General features: G+C 33.6%; 8 protein-coding genes across 9 annotated transcripts in view; 6 read left to right on the plus strand and 2 right to left on the minus strand.

Moving 5' to 3' along the window:
- LOC125813770 (ubiquitin-60S ribosomal protein L40) overlaps nucleotides 1-23,139 on the plus strand; it is a 275,584-nt gene that overhangs the window by 92,591 nt on the left and 159,854 nt on the right. The window lies entirely within an intron of this gene.
- LOC125813760 (thylakoid lumenal 17.4 kDa protein, chloroplastic) overlaps nucleotides 1-23,139 on the minus strand; it is a 115,547-nt gene that overhangs the window by 91,527 nt on the left and 881 nt on the right. The window lies entirely within an intron of this gene.
- On the plus strand, nucleotides 1,410-2,782 carry LOC125813757 (dof zinc finger protein DOF4.6-like). The gene is made up of 2 exons (XM_049493228.1): nucleotides 1,410-1,535; nucleotides 1,800-2,782. The coding sequence occupies exons 1-2, from the start codon at nucleotides 1,509-1,511 to the stop codon at nucleotides 2,556-2,558; spliced, it is 786 nt and encodes a 261-aa protein (XP_049349185.1). The 5' UTR covers nucleotides 1,410-1,508; the 3' UTR covers nucleotides 2,559-2,782.
- LOC125813720 (pentatricopeptide repeat-containing protein At2g13600-like) lies at nucleotides 9,523-12,173 on the plus strand. Its single transcript, XM_049493177.1, has one exon. The coding sequence runs from the start codon at nucleotides 9,525-9,527 to the stop codon at nucleotides 12,078-12,080; it is 2,556 nt and encodes an 851-aa protein (XP_049349134.1). The 5' UTR covers nucleotides 9,523-9,524; the 3' UTR covers nucleotides 12,081-12,173.
- On the minus strand, nucleotides 11,972-15,188 carry LOC125813753 (uncharacterized). Of its 2 annotated transcripts, none has more exons than XM_049493220.1 (5): nucleotides 14,827-15,187; nucleotides 13,681-13,886; nucleotides 13,281-13,379; nucleotides 12,866-12,939; nucleotides 11,972-12,516 (listed from the first exon to the last, which is right to left on the minus strand). In XM_049493220.1, exons 1-5 carry the CDS (start codon nucleotides 15,104-15,106, stop codon nucleotides 12,291-12,293), a joined length of 885 nt encoding a protein of 294 aa, XP_049349177.1. In that variant the 5' UTR covers nucleotides 15,107-15,187; the 3' UTR covers nucleotides 11,972-12,290. The 2 variants fall into 2 exon arrangements, with proteins under 2 accessions (XP_049349177.1, XP_049349178.1); XM_049493221.1 differs by lacking the exon at nucleotides 11,972-12,516 and adding an exon at nucleotides 12,609-12,766 and having other exon boundaries at nucleotides 14,827-15,188.
- On the plus strand, nucleotides 16,941-17,723 carry LOC125813989 (WRKY transcription factor 22-like). Its single transcript, XM_049493468.1, has one exon. It carries the CDS (start codon nucleotides 16,941-16,943, stop codon nucleotides 17,721-17,723), a length of 783 nt encoding a protein of 260 aa, XP_049349425.1.
- Nucleotides 20,862-21,305, plus strand: LOC125813990 (probable WRKY transcription factor 15). The gene has a single exon (XM_049493469.1). It carries the CDS (start codon nucleotides 20,862-20,864, stop codon nucleotides 21,303-21,305), a length of 444 nt encoding a protein of 147 aa, XP_049349426.1.
- On the plus strand, nucleotides 22,381-23,091 carry LOC125813991 (WRKY transcription factor 22-like). Its single transcript, XM_049493470.1, has one exon. The coding sequence runs from the start codon at nucleotides 22,381-22,383 to the stop codon at nucleotides 23,089-23,091; it is 711 nt and encodes a 236-aa protein (XP_049349427.1).

The raw sequence follows: 23,139 nt of genomic DNA on the forward strand, positions 1-23,139 counted from the left end.
TGGATTAAGATATGTAATTATTTTTGTATTAACCTAATTGAGACTTTATAAATATCCGGCTATAAATGCTACGTGTATAAAAACAAACTACCTAATACAAATTATATATATATATATTATTTTATTTTTGTCTTCGCCTATATGGAACTTCTTTTTCTAATAACTGTTAAAATTATCCATGTTTACGTGCAGATCAGATTAATTATATATATTTTCTACCTTCATCTTTATGACGCAAAGACATAAAACACATATAGACACTTTATTTTCAATCACATATCCAAATCATAATTTATTTATTTTTTTCAAATTATTAAACTTAAAAATTTAATAATTTATATATATTTAATGAATTTTTATTATAAAATTGAAATTTGAATCAATATTATTAAGTTTGATCGAATTCATAATCGAAGTATCCATCTATGCTCATAGAGAGAGAGCTACAATGGTCTTTCTCCTCACCTCTATAAAACTTTTCCTTTTAATTTTCAATGACATATATATATTATTTCTCTTTTAATTTCGGTAAAGAAATTTAAATCTCGAAAGTCATATGAATTTGTAAGAATTTCGTAATAGAACGAGAATGTGTACATGTTAACAACAACAAAATGATAATGAAGTCTTGTGAAAGGTTGCTCCAAATTCAATTTTGAGTCTCAAGGAATCAAAGCTATGTTTCCACAAACTAAATGTCACTTTTGTTTTGTTAATATCAATGAAGAAGATAATCAAAGGTTGCTCCAAATGTCACTTTTATTTTATTTTTCTGTTTTGTGTTCTTCACACTTATCCTCTGAAAAAGCGTTCAACCCCTATTTTAAAAGGGAAAAAACAGTTAACTCCTTTTTCAAATTGATACTTATCTCTTTTTCAGAAAAAAATTCAAGTCGAGTCGAATCGGGTCTATCCACATGGGCGATCCACAATTCAAAATTTACAGAATTATTTTTTAACTGTAATTTTTATATATGTTTACTGAAATTTCTAATATATATATATATATATATATATATATATATATATATATATATATATATATATATATATATAATAGACAATTATTCTTATTTGGATTTGCCTCCGAATTCGTCAGAATTAGGATAGAAAATTTTGACGCTATGTAATATTTTTTAACTGAATATAATAACTGATTTGTCTAAAAAAATATTAATAATAATAAAAAAATAAGGTGACATGACATCCCATTAGAAGAGAGATATCTTTTTTGTGCCAAATATATTTTGAGAAAAATATATAAAATTAGGTAATATTATAATCCTAAATCAAACATAAGTAATATTATTAGATAATTTCTCAAATATGAGTAAAATTACTCAATTTTCAACAATAATATGGAACCGCCAAAGAGACATCTTTAAGTAGCTTTTTTTCTCTCTTGTAGCTTTAGGACCAGTGGATTGTTTTCATCATCTGTCTGAAGACTCTTCTTTCTCATTTTTGCCTTTACTTTTTCGTCTCCGCTTTTTCTGCCCTTTGTTCAAATGGATACTTCTTCTCAGTGGCCACAGGTAAAAATTAAACTTTACCATTTTCTAATTCCACTCTATCATCATACTCTTTAATTTCAATCTAAGGTTTTACAATTTTTCTAGCTTAATTTAATTTACTCTATAGTTGTCAATTGTCATGCATACTTTTGATGTTGATCTTCCACATATCAGCTTTTTCTTTTTTTTTCTCCATCTTCCAATAAAGTAGCCTCAAAAGCCAATTTCTTTTGTTTTTTACTTACTTTTACATATATCTATGGTGTTTTCCTGTCATATGTGCAGGGTATAGGAATAGTGAAAGGTGTTGATGAAACCTCATCAAAGTTGGATCAAAGGAAACCGAGGCCACAGAAAGAGCAAGCGGTAAATTGCCCAAGATGCAATTCAACAAACACAAAATTCTGTTATTACAACAATTATAGTCTCACTCAACCCAGATATTTCTGCAAGACGTGTAGAAGGTACTGGACTGAAGGGGGCTCTTTAAGGAATGTTCCAGTAGGAGGCGGTTCCAGAAAAAACAAAAGATCTAACCATAACAATATCAACAATAATTCATCATCGTCTTCAACCACATCATCGTTATCATTATCATCATCCAAAAAATTATTTACAGATCTGGCAAACCCTAACGACCTCAATTTAACTTATAATCCAATACCCAGTACTACTACTCCGGGTAATTTCAGTACCTTTTCTGATTTCATGGCGTTACCTTTGATCCACCCATCAGCTAATTCGGCTTCTACATTCATGCCGAATAATAATTTGTACCCGTCATCAACTACTGGGCTTTCCAATTTACTTGATTTGAAGCATAGTAATGGTATCAATTTTTCTTTGGATGGATTTGAAAATGGGTATGGAAGTTTACAAGGAAGTAGTGATCATCAAGAGGCAAAATTGTTTTTCCCTATGGATGATTTGAAGATTAATGTTTCAACTGTTGATGATCAGTTTGAAGAAAATAGAGGGCAAGCAGCAGATCAATCTAATGGGTTTTGGAATGGAATGTTGGGTGGAGGAGGCACATCCTGGTAATTTTTTTTTCTGGAAATTATAAAAGGTGGTGTGTTTTTTTTTTTTCAAAAGTAATTTTCACTGAGTGACATATTTAGTTGGTTTAATTTCCTGTATTATCAGAACTTCTACTAGTATTTACTACTACTAACAGATAGGTTATATATATATATGTATGTGTTTTTTCTTTTTTCTTAACTCTTCATTTGTTTGTGCTATGAAACTTTAATTCTCTTTCATTTGCATATCTTTGAATTGTGCGTTGTGTTTGTAAAGGCTGGATCTTTCTTTTTAGTTTTTTGAGTGCATACAGTTACCATTGTCTTAGTTCTATAAGATTAAAAAAAAAAATTAGACCTCCAATATGTTTTTAACTTCTATTGGGTGACGATGAGATTTGAACCCAGAATGTATTGTTAGCTCTAGTATTACATTGAATTGCGGAGGTAAAAGTTTAAGATTTTGAAATTTATGAGTTATTGCGATAAATTCAAGCTAATGTACTGTGAAAATTGAAAGTAGTTAAATAATTATAGATGTTTAGTAAATTTTCAAAATATAAATATATGTTGCAAAACGTATTGAGTTTACGAGATTATGTGATTTTCATTATAGATCTGCCCTATGCTAAAAGTATATGCGATTATCTCTTTAAAATGTTTGTGCTTAGAAGCGATAGATAAAGATATTGCATGAGATTAACTATCTTACTCTGTATATATGAAATAGTAAATCCCATCATTTTAGTGCTATTTTCATGAGATTGTTAGTACGAAACAAAATAATCTTGTATTTTATCTTATGAGATCGTAGAATCTTATCATGCGTGCCAAACGATTATGTAATGTTGTCAAAAACTTATCATCCAACCACTCTTCCACGGTCCAGCATGCTTTACTTTTTATTTTGTGGACAGGTCATATTACTCAGGATTGTCACTTCTTTCCAACTCTATAAACTTTACTTTAATTTGTATCTCACATTATTCCAATCACCTTTTGTTCATGTTTCATTAAAAGTAGGATATTCTACTTCTAAGGATAGCAACCACCTATTAGCTAGGTAACACATGAGAACATACTTTTATCACATGCAAACACACTTTTTAGATAAGTTTACTTTAAAAGAAACATGAACTAGTTTGACATATAGAATTTTTTTTGCAACCCATTAATGGAAGCATTAAGTAGATAAAATGATGGCATATGTTTCTATGAATGATGTGTTTGAGCTGTATACCTTTACTTTTTGTGTCACTCAATTATCTTTGTCACTATATTTTTATTTATCTCGATAAAATAATGTTGTAGTAATAAAATAAAACAAAGGGACAAAATAATGTTGTAGTAATAAAATAAAACAAAGGGGTTGAGTGCATTGCATAATTTTTGTATGGGACCTACTCAAAAACATTCTCCTTGGTAACAATGTCAGAAAATAAATTACTAATTGTTGTCAATTATGTTCCAAAAAAAAAGGCTTCCTTTCTGGATTATAGTGGTTTTTTTTTTGTTTTCCGTCCGATATTCGGTGCTCGCATATTTTTTTTAATACTCAAGCTCGATCCGAGATCTCTGGTTAAGGATAAAGCACTCTCACCAGTGTACCACGATTAGCATGGTGTTATTGGATATGCACACTTCTTTATTATATTTATTTGTAATGTTTGGTGTGGTCCACCTGCTGACATCTACTCCGTAATTTTCTCGAATGTTCGTTTCTCTCAAATTTGTTTTGGAAAGAACAATCTATGGAGTAATTAGTTAGTCTATTTAGAAGTTGGAACCAAATAGTAACATCTAAGTTTATGGGCTAAAGTGGGATATTCAGAATTAAATTTAGACTTGTTAGGTTGAAAATGTATAAAATTTAAACTTGAAATGTTCCACCTTTATCTCATTAACTTGATGACTATAATTAATATCATCGAAATTTTTTAATAGTTCAATTAATTGATTATATATACTTTTGTATTATTGATAAAGGTTTGATTCTCCTTCCCATATTACTAATTTCTTTACTATGGTTTTCAAAAAATAATGTTACTATTATTTTATATTTGATGAGTCTATAGTTTGAAATTTATCACAACTTATTTAAATTTACGAGATTCAAAAATATTTTTCACCTTCTTAAACTTGGTGTCACTTAAAACAAGAACACATAATTAAAGTAAACGGAGGGAGTAATTATTAATATCATAGTACATAGGTGGTGCTTAATTAATATGCTTGTGATGGTAATTCTTTGCATGTGACTATTTTTTTCTGTACTAATTACATAAATAAAGAAAAAGAGAGCATAGAGTATACATTATACGACACTCGTAAATATTAACCATTTTTATTGTGTTAGGACAAGAGTGTCGTTTTCTTAAAATCTAACGTTAGATATCTTTGTCAGTCAGTTATATACTTACGTGCAAGAAATCAATGCTTTTGGCGTCTTGCTCAGAAATTAATCTACACGAAATCAAATCAAAATCACATTCTACTAAACTACTAGAAAATACAAAATTAGCTATAGAATTTGTCCGTAATTCTCAGATAAATAATTGATAGTTAAAAATTGTTTCTAGCTAGTTTGATTAAATTTTCTTATGATCTATCGTTACTTGATTGATAAATGAGATTAGCATGAGATTTTTGTTGTTTAGCTATAAAATTTTGTCCGTCATTAATTTCATTTTTTTATGATAGTGATGAAGATAGGTTACGTACGTTTAGTCCAATCATTTTTGCTAGCTTGGTACGCAGCTTCAGATATTTATCACAATGAATAGAGATATACCATAATAAAGTATGTTTTTTTGCGTTTCATTTGTTAATAGAATTGTCATTTTTTTGTTTTTGTATAAATATATAAATACACAAAAGATTAAGGAACAAAAAGTTGTTTTATATTGGAGTAGGTAAATATGGAGTCCAAAATCAAAAGGGCAACAATTTTTTTCGAAAATTCCAAAAGGGCAATTCAATTAATTATGAAACCAAAAGGGTAACAATTTTTAACACCGTTTAAATTAGGTTTTCTAAAAGGAGGCTCAAATTTCAATGAGCCTTACAAGGCTCAGCCGTCAATGAGCCTTGCAGGTTTTTATTTTTTTTTATTTTTTAAATAAAAATATTCTCATTTTATTTTCTTGTTTGTTAAAAGTAATAATAATAATAATACATAGTTGTTGATATGATGCATAAAGATAGTTTAGACCTTATTGCTAGCCATTACTTTGTGGCTTTTCAAACGAACTAAATCCAATAGTTTAGATCTTATTTACTACTTAGTTGATATTTTTTTTTCTTCAACTTTTTTTATGTGAAATTATAATTTGGTTTATTCACTTGCAGAATGATAAAATTCAGTCTTCTTTAGTCGTACTTTATTTTGGTGGAAATGCCCTATTGATGAATATGTTGAAAACATGAGAAAAATTATACTTCATATCAAGGTAAAAAAAAATAATATACTCTTTAAATAATTTATAGTAAACATGAACCATGCATATATGTTGGAGTTCGAAAATTTGCGGGATTTTTTTTTGTTGAATTAAATCAACATTGTACAAGTTTCACGCGGTATATGTTTCAACGAAAATAAAAACTAAAATACTTCAATTAGTAGTCAAAAACTATTAGATAAAGTGATAAAAAAATAGTAAAAAAAAATACTATATTAAAATAACAAACAAACAAAATTTTTAAAAAAATAATTAAAAACTATACATATAAAATACTATTTTTTTATCACTTTATCTAATAGTTTTTGACTACTAATTGAAGTATTTTATTTTTTATTTTCTTTGAAACATATACCGCGTGAAACTTGTACAGTGTTGATTTAATTCAACACTATAAAAATAAATCACGCAAGTTTTCGAACTCCAACATATATGCATGGTTCATGTTTACTATAAATTATTTAAAGAGTATATTGTTTTTTTTTACCTTGATATGAAGTATAATTTTTCTCATGTTTTCAACATATTCATCAATAGGGCATTTCCACCAAAATAAAGTATGACTAAAGTAGACTGAATTTTATCATTTTGCAAGTGAATAAACCAAATTATAATTTCACATAAAAAAAGTTGAAGAAAAAAAAAATCAACTAAGTAGTAAATAAGGTCTAAACTATTGGATTTAGTTCGTTTGAAAAGCCACAAAGTAATGGCTAGCAATAAGGTCTAAACTATCTTTATGTATCATATCAACAACTATGTATTATTATTATTATTATTATTAGACTTTTAACAAACAAGAAAATAAAACGAGAATATTTTTTAAAAAAACCCCTCAATGCTCATTGGAATTTGAGCCTTGTAAGGCTCATTGAAATTTGAGCCTCGTTTTAGAAAACCTAATTTAAACGGTGTTAAAAATTGTTACCCTTTTGGTTTCATAATTAATTGAGTTGCCCTTTTGAAATTTTCGAAAAAATTTATTGCCCTTTTGGTTTCGTACTCGGTAAATATGCATGTCCAAAGTGATAACAGAAGAAACAACGTGTGAACATAAATTTATGACCGGCAATTTTGTCGGTTAGCTGACGTACTATCGAATCACATGAAAAGGAAGATAAAGAAGAGTAATTATATATCTAGCACCTTAATAAGGTTAAAAATGAGTAGCTCGATTGGATGAAACATCTCGTGTTTATGTAGAGTTCAGAAAAGAGTTACCTTAAAAGATGTAATTAACTATAAATATTAGTATGTCATTTTACAATTCAAATTCGTAATTTGTAAATTATGGAGAGATAATTTTTATTGTTGAAACAAGACTCTCTTTATCTAATAATTTTTGTTAGATTATATAGGATATCAAGCTGCTAAGTCATATTATGAGAGTATTGAAGATCGAGAGTGGCGAAGGAGAGTTTTGTTATTTTTGAACCAATTTGAATTCATGTCAAGATATACGAATACAGAAGCCATAGAACATGTAATGAAATTGATGGAACATTATAAGAAAAGAAAAATAGACTTACCTATATGGTATTTACTTACCTATAAAAAGCATTTGATAAAGTCCTAATGAGAGTTCTATCAATATGTTTCACACTAGGTAGCTTTCATTCTACCACAAATAGATAGCTTTTCCCTATATAGCATTTTTCAAGTCAGGCGCTTATGCACCTCTATAGCACAGTGTGAATAAAAGGGATAAATAACTCTATTATCATTATACAATGTAGGGAGAATCACATCGCAAAAACTAGTTATTAAAGTGATAAAATCAAGGCTATATAAACTTCATATAAGCCTTTTGATTTACTGATGTAGAACTCAAGTTGCATATCTTATAATATGATCATAATATTTTATATGAAAAAGTTTCAAATCATAATATATTTTTTCTTGCGTATTTTAGGTAAGGGTAATTTTATCAAGATTTTATCTCTGAATAAAAAAATGTCATTTCCAATACTTCACAAACTTCGTCAGTTTTTCTATCACATGTCTATTTCATTCAAAGAGCTAAAAAAGATTTTCTCACCTAACCATCATTTGTTTGCATTACTTAAGCTAATGGTAATATCAAAAAGGGAAAAGGGTTAAAAATATCCTTAACGTATCCCAAATGGTTCAAAAATGTTCTCCATCCACCTTTTGATTTAAAAATGCCCTCAACATTTTTTTAAGGTTTAAAATTGCCTTTTTTAACATTCGGCTGACATGGCAAATGTGATATGGATTTTCTTTATCCATTTCAAAATATATGACCCATTTATTCTAAAAATCCATTTCAAAAAATCTGACTCAATAGGCTGATCGTTTTTGGGTCTTTAATTCCAATTAGCTCTAGTTCTCTTCTTTCTTCTCCTTCAATTCATTGGTTCTCCATTCTCTAGTTAATTGCAGAGCATGAGCTTAGGATGCAGAGAAAAATTTCGAACTTCACAGTATGTCTATCCAAACTAAAGATGATCTTTGTCTTCTTTCATTGGAATATGTACTAGAATCTGGATTTTCACTTTCTTGGCATATTCTTTGTTATTTGATTTCAGTATATAAATTTTTTCTTGTCACTTTTCAGGACAATTCGAAACAGTGCTATAATGAATTTTTTTCAATGTCGACATGTTAATTCTGAGGATGCTCGCAATTCTATGCATTTTTCGTCATTAAATTTTTGGGTTGTTCTTGCTTATGATCCATTTCTTTCACCATTTATTGCATTAGAACTCCATTTATTTCAATGACATAGTCAACTCGCTAACAGAGCCAGCAATTCCAAAATGGAAAAGCCCCTCCATGATCTATCATCCTCGACTGCTACCACCATTCCAAAATGACACAATTTCATTCGCACCTCGAAGGTGTTGTGATTTGCAACCCTAAACTACCATCCTCAGCTGCTACAAAAAAAGACTGAGAATCGCGCTAAAATGGAGTTCAAAGATATGTTAGGTTAATATGTAAACGGGTTGTTGGGTGGGTTGAGTTTTTGTAGCATAGATGGGTCGGGTTGTTGGGCTGGATTTTTTAAAAAATTAGGTGGACCAATAAGATGAAGCCATTTGTGTAATTTAATGGCTCGTCATTTGCCATGTCAGTCGGCTGTTAAAAAAGGGCAATTTTAAACCTTAAAAAAGCGTTGAGGGAATTTTTAAACCAAAAGGTGGATGAAGGGCATTTTTGAACCATTTGGGATACATTAAGGGCATTTTTAAAAAAAAAATTACTTGTGAAGTTTTAGTGAGCCTATTAATTACTTTTATTAATATTATTACTCCTTCCATTTAATAATAGTTGTCCATTATACTATTTTGAAATGTGTCCAACAATATTTGTCTATTTTATGAAATGAATGGATAATTCTAAAATTAAAATGAAGAGAGTATATTTGATAAATAATATTATAAAATTCTAAAATAAGAAACTATATATTTAGTATAGGACCAAAGTAAAATGAAAAACATTAGGATTATTTATTTTCTTTTATCGAATTGTGTAAATGTGAAGTTGGAATATCCCCGCTTCACATTATGCTCGAAATGGTCTCCCTGTTTGAACCCATTGCTCAGCCACTCCCATTACAGCCACCCAATGATTCCTTTAATTTCAGAGCTTCTAAGCTTTCCTTTAAGAAATCACATCTACCCCGGCGACGGGATTTTCCACCGCCCATCTCGACGGAGCAGGCTCATTTCTCTCCTTTGGATGACTTTTTAAGTTCAAGCAGCTATGCTTCAGTTCTTGATTCCTGCAAATGCCCCAACCTGGGTAAACAAGTCCACGCACAAGCACTCAAAAATGGGTTTCATGGACACGAGTTTGTTGAAACTAAGCTGCTTCAGATGTATGGGAAATGTGGTTGTTTTGATGATGCAGTCCAGCTGTTTGATAAAATGCGTGAAAGAAACTTGTATTCGTGGACAGCTATTCTTAATGTCTATTTAAGTAATGGGCTTTTTGAGGAAGCTTTTGAGTGTTTTAGGCAGGTGCGATTTGAGGAGTTTGAATTGGAGTTTTTCTTGTTCCCGGTGGTGTTGAAGATTTGTTGTGGTTATGGTGGCATTGAATTGGGCAAGCAATTACATGGTACAGTGATAAAGTATGGATTTGCATCCAATGTTTATGTGGGCAATGCTTTGATTGATATGTATGGGAAATGTGGGAGTTTGGATAATGCGAAAGAGGTTTTGAACAAAATGTTGAAGAGGGATTGTGTTTCTTGGAATTCAGTTATTACTGCTTTTGCTGCCAATGGAATGTTAACTGAAGCTCTTGAAGTTTTTAATATGATGTCTGCTGAGGACCATTTTACTCCAAATTTTATTTCTTGGAGTGCTTTGGTTGGTGGATTTTCACAGAATGGATACGACGAAGAGGCCATTGAATATCTCTACAGAATGCAAGTTGCTGGATTCCAGCCAAATGTCCAGACATTGGCGAGTGTACTTCCTGCTTGTGGTAGATTACAAATGCTATATTTGGGAAAAGAAATTCATGGATATCTCACCAGACATGAATTGATGTCTAACTCTTTCGTTGTTAATGGCTTAATTGATGTTTATAGGAGGTGTGGGGATATGGAGAATGCCCTCCTAATATTTTCAATGTATTCGATGAAAAATGATGTGTCTTACAACACCATGTTAGTGGGATACTTTGAGAATGGAGAAATTTCAAAAGCTCAAGAGCTGTTTTATCAAATGGAACATGAAGGGAAGTGTGAGGATATAATTTCATGGAATTCAATGATTTCAGGTTATGTAAACAACTTTAAGTTCAATGAAGCTTTGAATATGTTTCACCAGGTAATGCAGAAGGAAGAAATTGAAGCAGATTCATTCACACTTGGCAGTGCCCTTGCTGCTTGTGCTGATATGGGGTTGTTACGACGTGGGAAGGAGATGCATTCCTATGCAATTGGTAGGGGTCTGCAAACAGATCCTTTTGTTGGTGGGGCACTTGTAGAGTTGTATAGCAAATGTCTGGATGTTGGTGCCGCTCAGAAAGCTTTTGATGAGGTAAATGAGAGGGATATATCGACATGGAACGCTTTGATATCTGGCTATGCCCGCTCTGACAACATGGTTAGTGTTGAATCCACTCTTGAGAAGATGAAGGCAGACGGATTTGATCCAAATATCTACACTTGGAACAGTATTATTGCTGGCCATGTTGAGAACGCCCATAACGAGTCAGCTCTGCAGTTGTTTCTGGAAATGCAATCCTCAGGTTTGAGACCTGATATTTACACGATTGGAACAGTACTACCCGCCTGCTCGAGGTTAGCAACTCTTGACCGTGGAAAACAGATTCATGCTTATGCAATTAGGTTTGGATATGACTCAAACACCCACATAGGATCGGCTGTTGTTGACATGTATGCAAAATGTGGATGTGTTAAGCTTGCTAGACTGGCTTATGATAACATTAAAAAGTATAACTTGGTCACGGAGAATACAATGCTTACTGCATACGCTATGCACGGACATGGGGAGGAAGGAATTGCGTTCTTCCGCAGAATACTAAACAATGGATTCATACCTGACGACATAACCTTCTTGTCAGCTCTTTCTTCATGTGTCCATGCAGGACTAGTAGAGACGGGGCTTGAATTCTTCAATTTAATGAGATCTTATAATGTGAAACCAACATTAAAACACTACACATGCATGGTTGACCTTTTAAGTCGGACAGGTAAGATAAATGAAGCATTGAAGGTCGTTAACGAGATGCCTTTGGATCCTGATACAGTGATCTGGGGTGCCTTGCTTGGAGGCTGCGTTATCCATGGGAATCTTGAGGTAGGTGAAATTGCGGCAAACAAGCTTATCAAGCTAGAACCAGGAAACACAGGGAACCATGTCATGGTAGCAAATTTATATGCTTCTGTAGGCAGATGGGGTGATCTTGCCAAAATAAGACAACTCATCAATGAGAGGAAAATGCACAAAAATCCTGGATGTAGTTGGCTTGAAGATAAAGGTGAAATACACGTATTTGTAGCTTGTGATACATCTCATCAAAAAACAGATGAGATTTATGAAATGTTAAATATATTGACATCACAAATAAGAGCAGAAAACTAGAGAGCATTGTACTTTTGTATAGAACAAACAATTCACAATTATTCACATTGTGGTATTGTAATGTCACCAGAATTAACTTATCTTCCTATTGTAGCTTCTGGATAGCCTAGTAGTCGATCCTTGTTGCAAGGATATGCCTCCAAGTGAAATTGCCACTTCTCTGAAGCTTCTGGACATCACACAGGGACAAAAATTGCTGAAACTTTATCGTCAATAAAGGTCTATTGACTCCAGTACTCTACGGCCTTGAATTTGCAAAGCTGTCAATCTCTGTTCTGGATCAAGGGTTGAACCAAATTGACTAGCTGCCCATATCAATGATGCAGATTTCTCACCTAGAAATCGCCTTATGTCTTCATGAATTGTTGCCATGGGAGGCCTCTCCCTCCCGTTTACATGTCCAATGAGAAGCAGTAGAAATTCTCCACACTTGAGCCTGGAAAAATTAATAATTCTCAGAACAATTCAAGCAGAGTTGCTAAGCGAATTCAAGCCTTCATGTCACGGTTTTGCTTCTTCTTTTTTTCCTAGAATGGAATGGCACTATCATACTTCCCTAGGTATCAGCCATACACCACCAAAATATTTTCTAAACCACCCGAGAGACAGAGGAGGGAGTACCAGCTCCAACTTCCACGAGGAAAAAAGGAAAGGGTGGAAACACTAGAACTAACATGCAGTATGATCTTGATGGAAAAGAAAGTCAATATGATTAGAACGGCATGAACATTGCAAGAGATTTTATGTCGTAATTAAAAAGAAACGAGCTTAAAGAGATGAAATACCTCAATTTTTCATCTACTTGTTTGTCTCTAATCAGTATGGCAACTTCCTCAATGCCATTGCAAGCCTCAAAATCCTAGTACATCACCAACCAGTGGATTAAATAATGGACTTAATTACTAAATAAACAAAGTACAGATCATCTAAGGATTAAATAGATATGGAGATGCATAAATCTTGAATTGAGCCTACTTCTTTAAAACCACAAGTATTTTTTATCTTGTATTCTTCAGTTAAATGAGGAAACTATCCAGATGTGGCCACTTAAAATAAACACTTTTTTAGGATGATCTCCTCAATACTAACTGAATATAGAAAGCATCTCATATCAAATTCTTTTCAAATGAGTATTACAGGGAAAAAGAACTGGTTCTAGATCACTTCTGTCAATAATAAGTCAAAAGAAAAGATATCTACCGCCTGATTGGCAGATGAATCCAGCATTATAGCAATTAAAGCATCTAGGCATGCTCCTTGTCCCAGTACCCCTCGAGTCGACAATATGTTCATCAACACCTGCTTATTTCCAATCAAGTTAAATATGCCATCATTTTGAAGTACTTATATTCATGAAAGTGTAAATTTGAGGGCATAAATAATCTCCAAAGGGAAATTATCAACAAAAAAGAGAGAGAGAGAGAGAACAGCTAAGCCTCTTTATCAACTACCAAAGGTAGCAGCAAAAATGCCATGGAACAGATAATTTCAGAATCATTTGAAGACGCTTATAGTTTCCAGCTAAGTGGGAGCCATGATTAGAGAAGAAAAAAGTTATCAGATCAAATTCTGGTGAGAAGATATGATGGGGGAACTTTACCGGGATTGCCTTGTACTGATGAGCCAAAACATTACTCTCGCAGTGAATCAGACAACAACCTTCCAGAACTCTAAGTGCTAGAGAAACTTCAGAATCAGTTGATGGGCTGGTTATTTCCATAGGTTCCACAGTAAATATGTGGTCTAGACTGGTAACATTCTGGTCCTCTGTATCTCTCAAGGAATGTCTGAAAAGAACTGGAACCACTGTTACATAGCTCACACAGTTAATAGCCTGATCCATTTTCTAAATTAAGCAAAGTAATCTCGAAACTAGAAGATTTTCTGATGTAAGTTTCAACCATTCAACAGAAACTAGAAGGTTTCACCCCAGAAAATTACAGAATAAGCATCAATGAGAATATAAGTATATGAACGGAATAGGTGTCACTGCCCCTAAAGTTCCAAGATTAATTAGTAGTTACTGCATTTCACAGCTGTTCTGGCTTCATCTGTATCCAGCTGAAGTCTCAGATCCTTATCGAATCTGAACAAGTCAAAAACAAAACTGTTTGACTTGTTTTAAATAGAATGGAACAGTAATTGAACAGGCTTCCCTTACATGCAAATACCAATTTATCGTTTACTACTTGCACCTGAATCCTCATCAATACTAAACAAGCATTCCAACTCAAGAAGAAACCAAACATCTGTTCGTAACCTGCTAATACAGTTGTGCGAACAATCTTAAACGAACGACTTTAATACCTTTTGAAAACTTCATAGTACATTCAAAATATTGTAGTAAGAACAAGAAATGCAGCTCAGATTTCATGCCCTCTAATGATCTTATAATGAGCTGACATAACACCTAACTGAGCCTCTCCGTGAAGCCAAAACCAATTCCATAAGAGTTCATCTGCGGTATAAATGGATTTAGACAAGCAAAACTTCTTTTTTCCTAAACTACTTGCAGCACATTTGTCAGAAGATGAACCTCAACTACATATTCCCAATTTCCCATTAATGTCATTATAGAATTTCCACATTCACATCTATATAACCAACTTCCCCATCAATGTTTCGGTTAACCAATTGGAGATAAGTAACATTCCATTATATTTTCATAAGTTGCTGCAATTGAAACATAAATAAAACGAAAATCATTGAACATCGAAACCCTAGGGTGCAGAGAATGGAGGAAAACCTTGAAGATCGGGAATGGATTGGCTGTGACAGAAGAGGTTGATGGTAGTATCGGACTCGGCCACGGATCGGAGGAACTTGAGGATGACGCGGAGGCCACGAATACGGAGGAAGGAGAACTCAGCACGTGCATCACTGAGTCCTGTGCGGAGTGCGAGTGTCACCTCCCTGTATAGTCTCTGCCGTTCAAGAGAGCCTATTAGCTCCGCCACCGCCGACGGAGATTCCGTCTGAGATTCAGAGTTCGAATCTTTGCTCCAAAACGGAGCTTTTAGATACATTTCTTCGCTCCGGTGTCTTCACCGCTTTTTCCAGCTCGGCGTTAAAAGGAGAAACTGAAATTTCGTCTCTTTTCTCGATTTTTCCCCTTTCCTTTAGACTAAAAAAAATAAAATTCTTTTTTCGCCCCTCTTTTTTGTGATATTACATCATCATTTAATTAGACGTTTTGAAATAGAATTAACTTTGATGAAAAGAAAATAAAACCCAGAATATTTGTTTCATTTATAGTAAGTTCAACTTATCACATAATGCTACTCGTCATGTTACAAGTGAAAAGATTATTTTGAGTATTACTAGAGTAAAACAAATTCGATTGGATACATGGTAAAATAATTTGTAGAGAGTGCATATGGGATAAACAATATTTTAAGAAAGAATTTATTTAACATAATGAGTTCATGATAATTTTGTGAACACCAAATAATTTAGGTAAATATTTGAAAAAATGGTGATAATTTGAGAGAAATTCTAACCTATATACTCAAATACTTTTTTCATATACATCACCACTTCGACCGCTCATATTTTTGAGTAGTTATTTTTTTGTCATAAAAGACACTTTTATACAAAATTTAAAACTATTACAGCAAACGTCAAAGGCCTAGAAAATAGCAGTAGAAGCTAGCACTATGTTATTGCTATTAGTATCAGTAAGTGAATGTTGTATAAGCCGTTGTTTGACATCCCTCGTTGATCAACTTCGAGAGCGGCTGTCACAAAGAGTGGATGGTTCTTGCAAAAAAGAAATTTTCGTGAGTAGATCTGCTACTTCATTTGCCTCTCTGTACGAGTGCACTATTCTCAAATCAAGAAGCTGGCGGAGGAGCCACTGTGTTAATAACTATCGAATGAAAATTATGTAAAACAGCGGTAGAGGTTAGCCTATGGTTCGGGGAATTATCTATCCGGTTGAAATAGTTATCATTGCAGTTGTTCCAAAGAGTCCAAAAAACAAAACAAAGGAGCATTGCTGGTGCCTGGTAGTATGTTCTGGTAAATTGTTTTTGGGTAGCATGAACGAGGATGATGTATCCATATGGTCGGTAATATGTTTGTAGTAGATAGTTTAGTATACATGGCATGTGTGTCACGTCAATCAATAAAATTATTTAAAATAATAACTATTGACATTATAGTAAAGAGAAAGCTACACAAATTGTACCCAATCCAATATATTTACTTGATTAGATTCACCGCCCAATATTTATTTAATTTACTGAACCACTAATCCTTGATACCGTTATATATATATATATATATATGAGTTATTTTCCCTAATAATAAATGTTATATAGATCTAAATAATAAAAGTGAACGCCTTTCTTTAATATTTTTATTTCTTCTATTAACCATAATTTAAGTAAAATTAATATAAAGTAAAAAACTATAAATTTTAAAGTAATAAATGTTTAGGACTTCTAATATAGTTCAAATAAGGAAATATTTTAAAAGTAATAGGATTTTCTAATATAGTTCAAATAAGGAAATATTTAAAAAGTAAAATATGGGGCCTCCAATCACTTAAAATAAGGGTTAGAAAACAATGTAATTAAGTTTCTAAATTTATTTCCATAACTCTTCAAATTTCCTTACCTAAATAATAGTTCAAGAATCGAATTAGTAATAAATCTCTCGCCTTGTATAGGAACGGATCCAAATAGTTTGTTTAAACTCCATTTCCCAATGGAAACAAAATCCATATATATAGAATCTAGCATTAATGAAGCCTTCCCCTAGAAGAAAGTTTTCAATGGAAACTAAATCCATATATACAGAGAGACAATCCTACATTAATGAATGAAGCCTTCCCCTTCCCCTTGAACAAGGCTTTCAATGGCCGAAAACGAAAACGAAAACGATTGGGATTTATGGGCAGTTGTGAGAAGTTGCGGCAGGACGAACAACTCTGTTCATGATGATATGAACGTTAATAATACCTCTGTTCTTGTCGATCACAGTGTTCATGAGGATCCTACTCATGGTGACTCTGTTAACAACACACAAAACACAACTCTTTTCCAAGAAGAAACTGATCGTGTTGGTGATTTTACGGACTCGTTCATAACAGAAAACAAGCATTACTTTGGGTTAGATGAAGTTATCAGTCTTTCCAAGAACCTGAATACCAATTCAAGAATTGAACCCCACAACCAAGAAAACCAAAATGAAACTATTCCGAACACACCACTGGTGATTGTAGAACATGAGGAGAAGAAGAAGAACAAGAAGGTGAGATACTCAATGCAAAGTTCAAGTACTGAGGCAGGCAAGGCGTTTTGTTACCGCGGGAAGAGCACTGAAAGATATGAAATATTGGCTGAGAAATTGAGTGAGGCAGATCAATGGAGATGGAGAAAGTATGGGATGAAGCGAACTGGTGATTCGACTTTTCTGAAGAGCTACTATAGGTGTAATGAAGCTAACGATTGTCCGGCAAGGAGACATATTCAGAAAAGCTCAACAGATCCAAACAAGGTGATTGTAACTTATAGAGGCCAACATAATCACCCTCCTCCTAACCAACACATTGCAATGGTACACGGGAGTCCTAATGCTGCTGCGCCAGTGGAAGACCCATCTTTTCCCTCTTCTACCTCTACTTTGTTATTCAACTAACAAGACAGTTTTTTACAAGAGAAATTCTATTGTGCCGTAGTAAGTCAGTCGGGATTGTTTCTAACTAGACTACTGCGTCTTGAACTAGTCACTGTTGAAACTGAAATAGGATCTTCTATTTGGATTTTTGAATTTCCAGTGTTATTCTTTCTAATATAGTAATCAAGCTTTTCCCTTGGCATCTCTATCATTTTCAAGAATCACTAGTATTTCCTTTGTTCCAAGAAGCAGCAAGAACTGAACCTAATGATCAGAGCATATAAGCTAAAACAACTTTGCAAAATGTGTAATAGCGAGGCAATCTTTTTGTGTTGTTCTATGTTTCGTCAATGCACAGCTATATGATTTAGGACATCTTTTCTTTTCAAGGAGTGACAAGTTCGTCATATCATTGTTCACCAATGTTATTTGGTGGATATGAAGAAATGACTGAAGGTCAACAAACATGAAGTTGGAAAAGTTGAACTAACCAAAATGAGAAACTTGTAGTGTAATGAGCCATATGTAAACTCGACCTGTTGTCGAATCCAAGGTCATTAGATATTTACCCTCTACCCTTTACTTATAAGACAGAGGAAGCAATTGTCTTAAATTCCTCAAGCTTAAAATACTCTTAAAGGGCTCCCGGCTTGAACATAGGGGAACAAAGGATGCATCTGTTACTACCAATACACCCTCTCAACCTTTCTCTACGACTAACCTCTTCACCCGAGTTTTATGGACACTGCAGTTGGAGTCAACTAGTCTATCTTGGATCTACAAACTTAAGGGAGAGTGATTTCACAATCCATTGCCAATAAGTTTAATGCGCTAGGAATTTTTTAAACAGGTGTCACTTTGCAAATGTGGGAAACATATCCAGATGCGGCAACTTATTATAGACTTTTTTTGGATGATTTCCTCAGTACTAACTGAATATAGAAAAAATCTCCTACCAAACTCTTTTCAAATAAGTATTACAGGTAACAAAAAAACTAGTTCTAGACCACTTCTGTCAATGATGAGTCAATAGAAAAGATATCTACCGCCTGATTTGCAGATGAATCCAGCATTATAGTAATTAAAGCATCCAAGCAAGCTCCTTGTCCCAGTACCGAGTCGACAGTATGTTCATCAACACCTGGTTATTTCCAACCAAATTAAACATGTCATCATTTTGAAGTGCTAATTTTCATGAAAGCGTAAATTTCGAGGGCATAAATAATCTTGAAAGGTAAATTATCAAAAATAAAATAAAAGGAACAAAACTAAGCCTCTATTACAACTACCAAAAGTAGCTGCAAAAATGCCATGAAACGGATAATTTCAGAATCATTTAAAGACTCTTATAGTTTCCAGCTTACTGAGGCATGATTAGAAGAAGAAAGTCATCAGATCAAATGCTGGTATGAATATGGGAACTTTACCGGGATTGCCTTGTACTCATGGACCAAAACATTACTCTCACAATGAATCAGACAACAACCTTCCAGAACTCTAAGTGCTAGAGAAATTTCAGAATCAGCTGATGGACTGGTTATTTCCATAGATTCCACGGTGAATATGTGGTCTAGACTGGTAACACTCTGGTCCTCTGTATCTCTCAAGAAATGTCTAAAAAGAACTTGAATCACTGTTGCATAGCTCTGGTAACACTCTGGTCCTCTGTACTAAATTAAGCAAAGTAATGTTGAAACTCGATATACATATACTCAATAATCAATATCCCTGTAAATACCAGTTCAGAATCATGAATATAAGAGCTATACTAATGTAAGTTTCAACCATTCAACAGAAACTGGAATATTTTACCCCAAGAGTATCACAGACTAAACATCAATGAGAATATAAGTGTGTATGAACGGAATAAGTGTCACTTCCTCTAAAACTCCAAGATTAATAAGTTGTTACTGCATTTCATAGGTGTTGTGGCTTCAGCTGTATTCAGCAGAAATCTCAGATTCTATTGAATGTGAACAAGTCAAAAGACAACATCGTTTGACTTGCTTTAAATGGAATGAATTTTTTTTTGAATAGACTGCCCTTACATTCAAATACCAAGTTAGCACTCTAATACTTGCACCTAAAGTCTCATCAATGCAAAACCAGCATTTCAACTCGAGAAGATACTAAACATTTGTTTGTAACTTGCTAATACAGTTGTGCGTACAATCTTAAGAATAGATTGAAGCTTATACAAACGACTTCAATACCTTTTGAAAGCTTCAGAGTTGATACAAAATATTGTAGTAAGGAAACGAAATTCAGCTCGAATTTTATGCATTTTAATGATATTCTAATAAGCTAACATAAACACCTAACCGAGCCATCCGTAAAGCCAAATCCAACTCCATCAGAGTTCGTCCGAGTTCAAAATGGATTTTAAACAAGTAAAACTTCTTGTTGCCTAAACACCTTGCAGCACATTTGTCAGCAGATGAATCTCAATTACATTTCCCCAACTTTCGATTAACATCATTATGTCGACTGATATAACTAACTTCTATATCAAAGTTTCGATTAACCAATAGCAGATAACATTGAGTTATATTTTCATAAGTTGCTGTGATTGAACATATAGAAAACGAAAAATCATTCAATGTCGAAACCCTAGGGTTCAGAGAATGGAGGAGACCTTGAAGATCGGGAATGGATTGGCTGTGACAGAAGAGGTTGATGGTAGTATCGGACTCGGCAACGGATCGGAGGAACTTGAGGATGACGCAGAGGCCACGAATACGTAGGGAGGAGAACTCAGCACGTGCATAACTGAGCCCCGTGCGGAGTGCAAGTGTTCAAGTGAACTTAATTTGGTGCATGAGAATTGGCCCTTGGTGCCTCTAACCACTTAAACCAAATATACATATAATTTCATTTTATTTTATTTTTTAAAACAAGAGGTTAAAAAACAATGTAATTAAGTTTCTGTTTCTATAGTTCTTGAAATTTGGTTACATAAATAGTTATAAACCGACTGTTTGGGTTTGAAATTTCGTGCATTACTGAATGAATCCTTCCCCTACAAAAAAGCTGTCAATGGCTGAAAAAGAAAACAACTCTGCTCTTGTCGATCACAGTGTTCATGAGGATGGCAGCTCTGTTACAAGTCTTTTCCAAGAATAAAGTAGTAGTGTTGGTGATTTTAGAGACGCATTCACCATGGAAAACAAGCGTTACTTTGGGTTAGATGAAGTTATCAGTCTTTCCAAGAGCCTGAATACCACCAATTCAAGAATTGAACCCCACAACCAAGAAAACCAAATTGAAACTATTCCAAACACACCACTGATGGTTGTAGAACATGAGGAGAAGAAGAAGGCGAGATACTCGATGCTAAGTTCAAGTACTGATCAGTCAGGCAACGCGTTTGCTAACCGCGGGAAGAAAACTGAATCACATGAATTATTGGCTGAGGAATTGTGGAAGGCGGACCAATGGAGATGGAAAAAGCATGGGTCGAACCAAACTGGAAAGAAGTACTATACGTGTAATGAAGTTGAAGATTGTCCAGCAAAGAGACATGTTGAGGAAAGCTCAAAAGATCCAAACAGGGTGATCGTAACTTACAAAGGCCAACACAATCACCCTCCTCCTAAGTCCTAAGTCCTAACCAACAAACACATTGCAATGGAATTGGAGCCCTAATGTTGCTGCGCCAGTGGAAGATCCATCTTTTCCCTCAATTTTGTTATTCAACTAACAAGTCAGTTTTTTACAAGAGAAATTCTTTTGTGCCGTAGTAAGTCAGTCGGGATTGTTTCTAACTACACTACTACTGCGTCTTGATCTAGTCATTGAAACTGAAATTTCGGATTTTTGACTACTTTCTAATATAGTAATCAAGCTTTTCCCTTGGCATCCATCTCTATCATTTTCAAGAATCTCTGGTATTTCCATTGTCCCTAGAAGCAGCAAGAACTGAACCTAATGATCAGTTACGCAGTTATCATTCAGTTAATAATAACTTCAAGAAATAGTATTCATTTGCTTACTAACAGACTTGCAGACCTATGAGTTATATGAAATAACAAAAAGTACAAATCGCATTTGCAATGTTCTGTACAATGAGTGATATTATAGATAGGATAAACACTATATTAGAGTCGTTTGATGTGAAGTATAAGGTATAATAATTCCAAGATAAAATGTAGGATTATTTTATCTTGTGTTTGGTTGGAGGTATTAGATAATAATGAAATTATTTCATACTTTTACTCCCTCTTCTTCCTTTTTTTTAAAAGAAACTTGGATTCCTAGAATAATATTTTTTCGAAATGTTTGACTAATCGAAACATGAGAAAATTTAAAAATATTTTTCTCTATGCCAAACACACCTTAAAACTTAATCCCAAAAGTTGATATCACCTATTTAGGGCTAGGAATTAAGTGAATTTAAAATCTAAGAGCAGTATTACAGAGTATTAATTGGGTGCATGAGAATTGGCCCTTGGTGCCTCCAACCACTTGATCAAATATAAGTACATTTAATTTAATTTAATTTTTTTTTAAAAAAAAAAGCGGTTAAAATACAATGTAATTAAGTTTCTGTTTCTATAATTCTTGAAATTTTGTTACATAAATAGTTAGAAAATGAACTGCCCATATAAACGATCTGTTTGGTTTTGAAATTTCCTGCATTACTGAATGAAGGCTTCCCCTTGAAAAAAAAAAGTTGCCAATGGCTGAAAACGAAAATGACTGGGATTTAGGGGCAATTGTGAGAAGTTGCAGCAAGATGAGCAACTCTGCTCTTGTCGATCATGGTGTTCATGAGGATGGCTACTCTGCTCTTGTCGATCACACTGTTCATGAGGATGGCAACTCTGTTAACACAAGTCTTTTCCAAGAAGAAAGAAATTGTGTTGGTGATTTTAAAGACGCATTCACCATGGAAAACAAGCGTTACTTTGGGTTAGATGAAGTTATCAGTCTTTCCAGGAACCTGAATACCAATTCAAGAATTTCACCCCACAACCAAGAAAACCAAACTGAAACTATTCCAAACACCCCACTGGTGATTATAGAACATGAGGAAGAGAAGAAGAAGAAGAAGAAGAAGAAGAAGGCGAGATACTCGATGCAAAGTTCAAGTACTGAGTCAGGCAAGAAAATTGAAAGACATGAAATATTGTATGAGGAATTTGGGAAGGCGGAACAGTGGAGATGGATAATGAATAAAACGAGTACAACTGGAAAGAACTACTATTTGTGTAGTGAATTTAAAAAAAAATGTCCAGCAAAGAGACATGTTGAGCAAAGCTCAACAGATCCAACCAAGGTGATTGTAACTTACAAAGGCGAACACAATCACCCTCCTCCTGACCAACACAGGAGCCCTAATGCTGCTGCGCCACCCGAAGACCCATCTTCCTCTTCTTTTGTGCCCTAGTAATTACTCAGTCCGGATTGTTTCTAACTACACTACTGCTTCTTCATC

The sequence above is a fragment of the Solanum verrucosum genome, unplaced genomic scaffold (assembly GCF_900185275.1).
Source record: "Solanum verrucosum unplaced genomic scaffold, falcon-dt-bn FXZP01000205.1, whole genome shotgun sequence".
Lineage (NCBI taxonomy): Eukaryota > Viridiplantae > Streptophyta > Magnoliopsida > Solanales > Solanaceae > Solanum > Solanum verrucosum.

Bases quoted from the DNA above. Each gene is read 5' to 3' on its own strand.
- LOC125813720 (XM_049493177.1), top strand. From the start codon at position 9,525: ATGCTCGAAATGGTCTCCCTGTTTGAACCCATTGCTCAGCCACTCCCA.
- LOC125813753 (XM_049493220.1), bottom strand. From the start codon at position 15,106: ATGTATCTAAAAGCTCCGTTTTGGAGCAAAGATTCGAACTCTGAATCT. The intron at 13,380-13,680 runs GTAAAGTTCCCC...GGAAATAAGCAG, and splicing joins ATCAGTACAAGGCAATCCCG to GTGTTGATGAACATATTGTC. The intron at 12,517-12,865 runs GTATTTCATCTC...TAATTTTTCCAG, and splicing joins CAAGTAGATGAAAAATTGAG to GCTCAAGTGTGGAGAATTTC.
- LOC125813989 (XM_049493468.1), top strand. From the start codon at position 16,941: ATGGCCGAAAACGAAAACGAAAACGATTGGGATTTATGGGCAGTTGTG.
- LOC125813990 (XM_049493469.1), top strand. From the start codon at position 20,862: ATGGAAAACAAGCGTTACTTTGGGTTAGATGAAGTTATCAGTCTTTCC.
- LOC125813991 (XM_049493470.1), top strand. From the start codon at position 22,381: ATGGCTGAAAACGAAAATGACTGGGATTTAGGGGCAATTGTGAGAAGT.
- LOC125813757 (XM_049493228.1), top strand. From the start codon at position 1,509: ATGGATACTTCTTCTCAGTGGCCACAG. The intron at 1,536-1,799 runs GTAAAAATTAAA...TCATATGTGCAG, and splicing joins CTTCTTCTCAGTGGCCACAG to GGTATAGGAATAGTGAAAGG.